Genomic DNA, 10,115 nt, shown 5'->3' with positions numbered 1-10,115 from the left:
TTATATATATGTAACTAGTGATGGGGGCGAGCAAAAGCATTGTGGAAGTGAAGGGGCAGAAGAAGTGCACAGTGGTGCTGAACAACAAGGGATGCGTTGAGACGCTGTGTGAGGGGCACTGCTCTAAGCAGTACAATGGCGGCAAGGGCTCCTGCCTTCCCATCCCCAGCGGCGGCTCTTTCTGCTCCTGCACCTACGATTGTTAACCCTGCTACCTAATTCTTCATCGCATCTCATTATTATCATAGCTAGCTGCTGTGATAGGAAGCTCATGCACCTAGCCCCACAGATCACCGGCCCACAATATATTTTTACACATATATAATAATACCAGTGCACATTCACATTCAAACAACATATCTATTTATCCATGTTGCTGCTAATAATTACAATAGCTTTTTTATTTTGATCCAACATCCTATCATCCATCGTAAACATCATGTTGCATATGGTTGCTTGCCCTTGCATGCTTTATAACCAAACCTTAATTCATTCAATCAAACACACACATATATATATATATATACACACACAAGTTCCTTTTATCAAATGGTTGTTATGATAAATATAACAAACATGTTTCTAATAAAAACTCTTCTCATCCCATTAATGAGTTTTCTTGATGATAATATTTTAATCCATGTCCTTGTTCTTGTACTTCCCTCCTTTGCCGGTCTTGTCTGTCTTATTTTATTAACATTAATACATATAAAGTTGTGTTGTGTCAACTAACATGATGCGACCGTTCTTTGCTTGATTCAGTCTAGTTCCCATCACATAAAATTCAATTTGACAGCTAAACTATGAGTTGATTGATTATACTATCGTCACTTGTGTGTATGATCATAGCTTTAATTTAGGTAGTATATGTAAACTGAAAGCAAGTGATGGACCAATAAAGGTCTGCCATTTAATTTTCTATCAAGTTTCTAAATAAACAAAGACTAAGCTGCCTAACAATAAGTAGAGATAAGATGACAAAGTATTATTTTTAAAACACTCATTAGCTTGGACTAGTTCATATCCTAACTATCTGTTTCTGCCATGAGTGCAGTTAAGTATAGTCTATTTTTTGTACAGAAATTGGTAACTTGAATTATGCGGAGCAGAAGATTTTGAATCTATTCATTAATCTAACAGCCAAATAAGGGTGGGAATCCTTGCTTGCTTATATATGTTACAATCTACTTGGAATCCAGATCAATGAATACATGATATTTGTGCTGCCTGGCACCTCAATTCATCATTTCTATGAGTATAAGTTTACTGAAGATACTGCCTACATATCAGCATAGGGTAAAGGAATTGATGCATCATGTTGGACTATTTCATAATTTATAGAACTGATAACACCGTTGAATAATCCTTAAGAGAAAGTGAGAGCCAAACAGAAAATATAAAATAAAATTCGGATGACAACAGCTTGACAAGTTTAAAAAAAACATAAAAAGACCTAGATAGTTGACTAATCCTTTTCTAAACCATAGCCATTCAATCCAAACTGGTCAATTGTAAATTGTTTACAATATCTGGAGACAGGCGTATGTCATGTATCGCTTTCTAATTAAAAAGAATGATGTAACAATGCAATTCTTTGGACAGAGGATCATAGATGTCGCAGGTAGGCAATATATACGAGGTCTCTTTTATTCCAGGTGGGGTTGTAAAGTACTAAAGTTTCAAATAATTCACAACTTATTATTATGTTGGCATGCACTTGTTGTCGTACAAATAGATGGAATGCTGAATTCTGCTTTTATAAATCATATGTTGAGGCGTAAAGAGGATTACCCTTGTGACTGTATCTTAGCTGAAGACCGTTAGCTCCTGAAGATGCTGAAAATCTCTCTTCTGTATCCATTCTTGTTCCACTTTGTTATGTTTCACTCTACACTTACTGATTCTAATAAAACCAACACAACCAGACCTCCTTCAACCATCACCCAAGGTGTCAACATAACTAAGCCTGGCTGTCAAAGCACGTGTGGAAACTTAACTGTTCCATACCCATTTGGCATTGGCTTAGGCTCAGACTGTTCTATAGGTCCAGAGTTTGACATCATCTGCAACACCTCTTTCAACCCTCCAAAGCCATTTCATGGAATATCCAATCTTGAAGTTATTGATATATCAGACACCCAAATAAGGATTAAGAACATGGTGGGCTCACGCTGTTATGACCAACGTGGTAATGTAACGAGCGAGTACAATTTGCGAATCACTTTGACACCACAGTTCAGCCTGTCGAGTACAAATAAGTTGACAGTTGTAGGTTGTGATGATGGTGCCATAGTATCCGGATATGGGGCGCGCAATATCTCCATGGTGTGCAGTTCACTATGTGAAGAAAAAGAAGATATCCTTGAAGGTGATTGTGCGGGGATTGGGTGTTGCGAGTCTCCGTTACCAAATGGGCTAACAAAGATTAATGCCACAATGGGGAGTTATTATAATCATACGAATGTATCGTCCTTCAACCCTTGTGGTTATGCCTTTCTTGCTGAGCAGAACAGCTTCTTATTTAAATTAGCTGACCTCAATGACCCAGCATTTGCAAATAGAATCGCGGAAAATGTCTCAATAGCAGTTGATTGGGCGCTGGGGAATCAAAATTGCTCTGAAGCTCAGAAATCCAAAGACATTGCATGTAGGAAGAACAGTAACTGCATCAACTCTGGCATCAGACTAGGCGGGTATCGCTGCACCTGCTTTGAAGGGTATGAGGGCAATCCTTATCTTGATCCAGGCTGCAAAGGTCAGTAGTACATATATATTTTCTGATTGCAGGAGCATGAAACTTGTTAGGTTTGATGAGCTGACCATTCTGATGTAATACACTTTTAGACATTAATGAATGTGAGAGAAGTCCATGCAGTCGAAATGCTATATGCACCAACACTGCAGGTAGCTACAACTGCTCATGCCCTGATGGATTCACCGGCAACGGCAGTAAAGAAAGTTATTGTGTTAAGCCGGCTTCAATTCCAGTATTGAAGTTTTCTTTAGGTATTCACACTTCCAACAGCCTTAATATGGTTGGCCTACAGCTTGATGGCTAAGTCAGTAATTTGTTGTGTTTTTGGCAGGTTTAGGATTTGGCTTGTTGGCAGTGATAATTGCCATTACATGGATATACTTCAGCTTCCAGAAGAGGAAACTAGTCAAATTCAGACGCAAATTCTTCCTGCAGAATGGAGGTTTACTATTGAGACAGCAATTGTCTTCTAATGAAGGAAGTATGGAATCAACTAAAGTCTTTTCTGCCGAAGAACTTGATAGGGCCACCAACAATTATGCTGAAGAACATATCTTGGGAAGAGGGGGTTACGGAACAGTTTACAAAGGAATTCTCAAGGATCAGTGCGTGGTTGCAATCAAGAAGTCTAGAATAATGGATGAGACTCAAATAGAGCAATTCATCAATGAGGTTGTTATTTTGACTAAAATCAATCATAGAAATATTGTCAAGCTCTTGGGGTGTTGTTTGGAGACCGAAATTCCTTTGTTAGTATATGAGTACGTCCCAAATAAAACTCTATTTCACCATATTCACAACAGTGTGGACATGCCCTGGTTTTCTTGGGAAAATCAGCTCAGGATTGCTGCAGAGGCAGCCAGTGCACTTGCCTATCTTCATTCTGCAACAACAATGCCAGTTATTCACAGAGATATCAAGTCACCAAATATATTACTTGACGAGTCTTACAAAGCAAAAATAGCAGATTTTGGGGCATCAAGATTGGTGCCTATTGATCAAACACAAGTGACTACTCTTGTGCAGGGAACAATGGGCTATCTTGATCCTGAATATTTTCATACAAGTCAACTCACAGAGAAAAGTGACGTTTACAGCTTCGGTGTGGTCCTGGCGGAGCTTTTGACAGGGAGGAAACCACTTTCTCCCGAAAAAGGTGAGGAAGAAAGAAACCTGGCTAATTACATTGTTGCAGCTGTGAAGAAAAATCAGTTGTTTCAAATAGTGCAGCCAAGAATTTTGCGGGAAGGCAGTGCAGAACAGATTGATGCCTTCGGTAAGCTTGTTAGGAGATGCCTCAAATTAAATGGGGTAAAAAGACCAACCATGAAAGAAGTGTCAATAGAACTGGAAAGCTTGAGGAAGTACAAGCTGCATCACAGGAAACATATTGAAAGCCCCGGAGGGAACAAGGAATTTACAGGGCAGCAGGCTGTGCGATATCCTGTGTCAGGGGACCTAGGTTTCAACAATGAAGAGTATTCTGGACAATATTGTCTTGACAGCGCACAACTCTTGCCTGCAATCAACACTCCCCGCTAAATAGAACCATCTTAGTATATAGACATCCGCATATGTGAATACTTTTTATATTTCTTTTGCATTATCCTCTTAGTTTGTACCTGATACTTTGTGTGAGGCACCTGATTTAAAGAGTTATTGATCTTTATTTATCATCATTGTTCTCTTACTTTGTAATATGTTTTACTAAAACATATATTGATGCACTGATCAATGATAAGCACAGCACATCAGAGCAGGGAAAAATGGATTGCAGTTTAAGATCATAAAAGAGCCTATTGTCAAAATAATAATCTTTAAAACACTTGTTTCTCATCAAATTTTGACGGTGAGGACTTAAGCCAGCTTTAACACAACCTTTGGGCCAGAGCTATATATCCTTGCGTTCAAGACACGAGAATAGCCAGATCTAATCATGAAATCAAAGCATGATGCGGTAATACCTTGTTATTTTCAGGCACTTTGGCAGTTACAAAGAACACACCCGTACGAATCTTTGCAACAGAGCACCATGCAGCTCCTCAATCTTCAGCTTTGCATTTCTGTAACATAAGGATCAGTGGCTAGTTCCCAAAGCTATGACTAACAAGCCAAGGATAAGAACCGGTTGTGCGCTAGCCTGATATTCATGACAAGGAAGCTAAGCATAGCAACTTTACAAATAATTATCAGCTTTCAAATTTTATCAGACCTCATTGACCCATTGTTTGAAAATAGAACCGTGGAAAATGTCTCAATAGCCATGGACTTGGTTCCGGGCAATCAAAATTTCTCTGAAGCTCAGAAATCCAAACATTTTATGTGTAGGATGAACAGTAACAGCATCAACTCTGACATCAGGCTAGCTGAGTATCGCTGCTTCTATGTTAAACGATATGAGGGCAATCCTCATCTTGATCCAGGCTGCAATGGAGTTATAATCATTTTTCTTTTTTTCAGGAGCATGGTAATTTTTTAAGTTTGATGAGCTAACCATTAGGGTGTGATGTGATTTCCTAGGTTTCAGACACCAATGAATGTGAGAAAAACCCATGTTGTCATAATGCTATATGCACAAATACTCCAAGTAGCTACAAGTGTATGCCTAATGGATTCTCCCGAAATGAAGAAAGACCTTGTATTAAACAGCCTTCATCAATTACAACGTTGAAGTTTTCATAAGGTAAGCAAACTGCCCGCTAGCTTCAATATAGATATTGTACTTCCCTCCTTCGCCGGCCTTGCCTATCTTGTTTTTATTAACATTAATACAAGTAAATTTGTGTTGTGTCAACTAACATGATGGCAACTGATCTTTGCTTGATTCAGTCTAGCTTCCATATTTAAAATTATGTTTGACAGCTAAACTATGAGTTGATTGATTATAATATCCTCAATTGTGTGTGTATGAACGTGGCTTTGAGTAGTATATTTAAACTGAAACCAAGTGAAGGATCAATAAAGGTCTGCCATTTAATTTACTATCGAGTTTCTATGTAAACAAAGACTAAGCTGCCTAACAATAAGTAGAGATAAGATGACAAAGTAATCTTTTTGAAAAACGCATTAGTTTGGGCTCTTTCATGTCCTAATAATCTATTTATGCCATGAGTGTAGATAAGTATATAATATAGTTTATTTTTTGTACCGAAAGTGGCAACTTTGAATTATGGGGAGCTGAAGATTTTGACTCTATTAATATATCTAACAGCCAAATAAGGGTGGGGAAGCTTGCTTGCTTCAATATGTTACAATCAACTTGGAAACCAGATCAATGAATAAACTACTGATGTGTGCAGCTGGCACCTCACTTCATCATTTCTAATGCTAATAAGTTTACTGAAGATACTGCCTTCATATCAGGATAGGGGAAAGAAATCAATGCATCATATTGGACTATTTCATAAATTTATAGGAGAACTGATAACTCATAGTTGAATATTTCTTAAGAGAAAGAGAGAGCCCAACAGAAATATAAAATAAAGAAAGGATGACAACAGCTTCACAAGTTAAAAAAAAGGCCAAGATAGTTGACTAAGCTTTTTCCAAACCATATCCCTTCAATCCAAACTCATCAATTGTAACAATGCAATTCTTTGGACAGAGGATCATAGATGTTGCCTGTAGGCAATATATATGTGATCTCTTTTGTTCCAGGTGGGGTTGTAAAGTTTCAAACAATTCACAACTTAAAATATAGGTTGACATGCAATTGTTGTCGTGCAAATAGATGGTACCTTCTGAGTTCTGCAGATGTAAATCATATGCCAAGGAGTTAAGAGGATTACTCTTGTGACTGTGTCTTAGCTGAAGACCTTAGCTACTGAAGATGCTGAAAATCTCTCTTCTGTATCCATTTTTCTTCCACTTTGTATTGTTTCACTGTTCACTTGCTGATTCTAATAAAACCAACACAACCAGACCTCCTTCAACCATCATCACACAAGGTGTCAACATAACTAAGCCTGGCTGCAAAAGCAAGTGTGGAAATTTAACTGTTCCATATCCATTTGGCATTGGCTTAGGCTCAGGCTGTTCTATAGGTCCGGAGTTTGACATCATCTGCAACACCTCTTTCAACCCTCCAAAGCCATTCAAGGGAACATCCAATCTTGAAGTGATCGATATATCAGACAGTCAAATAAGGATTAAGAACGTGGTGGGTTCACACTGTTATGACCAAAGTGGTAATCTGACGAACGAGTACAATTGGGAAATCACTTTGACACCACATTTCAGCCTGTCGAATACAAATCGGTTTACAGTCGTAGGCTGCGATGATGGTGCCATGATAACCGGATTTGGTGCGCGTAATATCGCCTTGGAAAGCGTTTCAACTTGTGAAAAAACAGAAGATATCCTTGAAGGTGATTGTGCGGGGATTGGGTGTAGCGAGTTTCCGATACCAAATGGCCTAACGAAAATTAATTCCACAATGTACAGTTTCAATAATCACACGAATGTATCGTCCTTCAATCCTTGTGGTTATGCCTTTCTTGCTGAGCAGAATAGCTTCTTATTTAAATTAGCTGACCTCAATGACCCAGCATTTGCAAATAGAATCGCGGAAAATGTCTCAATAGCAGTCGATTGGGTGCTGGGGAATCAAAATCAAAATTGCTCTGAAGCTCAGAAATCCAAAGACATTGCATGTAGGAAGAACAGTAACTGCATCAACTCTGGCATCAGACTAGGCGGGTATCGCTGCACCTGCTTTGAAGGGTATGAGGGCAATCCTTATCTTGATCCAGGCTGCAAAGGTCAGTAGTACATACATATTTTCTGATTGCAGGAGCATGAAACTTGTTAGGTTTGATGAGCTGACCATTCTGATGTAATACAATGACTTTTAGACATTAATGAATGTGAGAGAAGCCCATGCGGTCGAAATGCTATATGCACCAATACTGCAGGTAGCTACAACTGCTCATGCCCTGATGGATTCACCGGCGATGGCACTAAAGAAAGTTATTGTGTTAAGCTGGCTTCGATTCCAGTGTTGAAGTTTTCCTTAGGTATGCACACTTCCACCAGCCTTAATATGGTTGGCCTACAGCTTGATGCCCGAGTCACTAATTTGTTATGTTTCTGCAGGTTTAGGATTTGGCTTCTTGGTACTCATAATTGCCATTACATGGATATACTTCAGCTTCCAGAAGAGGAAGCTAGTCAAACTCAGACGCAAATTCTTCCTGCAAAATGGAGGTTTACTATTGAGACAGCGGCTATCTTCTAATGAAGGGAGTATGGAATCAACGAAAGTATTTTCTGCTGAAGAACTTGAGAAGGCCACTGACAATTATGCTGAAGAACATATCTTGGGAAGAGGGGGTTATGGAACAGTTTACAAAGGGATTCTCAAGGATCAGCACGTGGTTGCAATCAAGAAGTCTAGAATAATGGATGAGACTCAAATAGAGCAATTCATCAATGAGGTTGTTATTTTGACTAAAATCAATCATAGAAATATTGTCAAGCTCTTGGGGTGTTGTTTGGAGACCGAAATTCCTTTGTTAGTATATGAGTACGTCCCAAATAAAACTCTATTTCACCATATTCACAACAGTGTGAACATGCCCTGGTTTTCTTGGGAAAATCAGCTCAGGATTGCTGCAGAGGCAGCCAGTGCACTTGCCTATCTTCATTCTGCAACAACAATGCCAGTTATTCACAGAGATGTCAAGTCACCAAATATATTACTTGACGAGTCTTACAAAGCAAAAATTGCAGATTTTGGGGCATCAAGATTGGTGCCTATTGATCAAACACAAGTGACTACTCTTGTGCAGGGAACATTGGGCTATCTTGATCCTGAATATTTTCATACAAGCCAACTGACAGAAAAGAGTGATGTTTACAGCTTCGGTGTGGTACTGGCGGAGCTTCTGACAGGGAGAAAACCACTTTCTCCTGAAAAAGGTGAGGAAGAAAGAAATCTGGCTAATTACATTGTTGCAGCTGTGAAAAAAAATCAGTTGTTTCAAATAGCACAGTCAAGAATTTTGCGAGAAAGCAGCACAGAACAGATTGATGCCTTTGGTAAGCTTGTTAAGAGATGCCTCAAGTTAAATGGGGGAAAAAGGCCAACCATGAAAGAAGTGTCGATGGAACTGGAAAGCTTGAGGAAGTACAAGTTGCATCACAGGAAGTATATTGAAAGCCCTGGAGAGAACATGGGTTTTACAGGGCAGCAGGCTGCACTGTATCCTGTTTCAGGGGACCTAGGTTACAGCAATGAAGAGTATTCTGGGCAATATTGTCTTGACAGCTTACAACTCTTGCCTGCAAACAGTACTTCTCGCTAAATAGAACCATTTTAGTTTATACAGGCTTCCATATATGTGAAAATTATCGTTCTTTGGCATTATTCTCTTGGTTTGTGCCTGATACTTTGTGTGAGGCACCTGATTTAACCAGTTATTGATGCTTATATATCATTATTGCTTAACTAAAGAATTTTTTGAATGATCCTTCTATTTCATTTACAAAAAGCAATATTTTTCCTACTTTTATTAGTATAGTCTAATTTGTATTGTAACATTTTATATTCAAAACTTATTCCATTTTCTGGCTGTGTGGTTGGGAAATTCGTATTGAATCATATTTAGATACATTTTCCAAAAATTATATTTCGACCCTATTGTCGGATATAATCAACTTTATAGAGATATATGTATGCTCTCTTTAATTTTGAAAAAGAGTAAAATTCAAATATTTTGATGTATAAGAAAAATACATACAAATAGAATAAATTCTGATTTTACAAACTCTCCAGGGAATATTAATTACCATGGAAACGAGTTAGTTTAAACTCGAGAATTGGCAATATTATGATTCCAAACTTTCAATCTGATTTTCATTTTAGATTTTCAATTTGATCTGATTTTTCACATAACTGATGCAATCTTTCAATAAGACGTGAATTTTCATAGAATTGATGCAATCCTCCAATCAGATTTCAATCATTGACGCAATTCTCATTTAATCTGTAATTAAATTTATCAAATTTAATTAATTTTTTGTTTTCACTGCAGAGAAATTAATGAAATTTATGTTTGTTCGGACATAATTCATTCAAATTAGATTGCACGAAAATTATCAACATGGTAAACAGCAAATGATTAATGCATGATTGTAAGATAGATATAGCATTAATCTAATATGCATCTATAATTTGCATGAAGCTGGTAATATGTTACAAATTACATAGATACACATACATATCAATGGTAACAGCACTAAAATATTACAAAAGTGGAGATCTGTTGAATATTACTAGCAGCAATAATTGTTTCACGTTTGAACAAATTACTGCAATTTGTAATCTGACAGAATAAGGTTAATGAGAAGTAGGTAAGTG

General features: G+C 37.8%; 1 protein-coding gene across 2 annotated transcripts; it reads left to right on the top strand.

The window, feature by feature from the left end:
- Positions 1 to 2,134: 2,134 nt before the first annotated feature.
- Positions 2,135 to 9,074, top strand: LOC127251787 (putative wall-associated receptor kinase-like 16). Of its 2 annotated transcripts, none has more exons than XM_051275658.1 (3): positions 2,135 to 2,755; positions 7,609 to 7,770; positions 7,850 to 9,074. In XM_051275658.1, exons 1-3 carry the CDS (start codon positions 2,158 to 2,160, stop codon positions 9,058 to 9,060), a joined length of 1,971 nt encoding a protein of 656 aa, XP_051131615.1. In that variant the 5' UTR covers positions 2,135 to 2,157; the 3' UTR covers positions 9,061 to 9,074. The 2 variants fall into 2 exon arrangements, with proteins under 2 accessions (XP_051131615.1, XP_051131614.1); XM_051275657.1 differs by lacking the exon at positions 2,135 to 2,755 and adding an exon at positions 6,342 to 7,515.
- The last annotated feature ends 1,041 nt before the right edge of the window (positions 9,075 to 10,115 follow it).

This window comes from Andrographis paniculata, unplaced genomic scaffold, assembly GCF_009805555.1.
Source record: "Andrographis paniculata isolate CXL003 unplaced genomic scaffold, ASM980555v1 Contig45END, whole genome shotgun sequence".
NCBI lineage: Eukaryota > Viridiplantae > Streptophyta > Magnoliopsida > Lamiales > Acanthaceae > Andrographis > Andrographis paniculata.
This window is presented reverse-complemented; position numbering and strand designations above follow the sequence as displayed.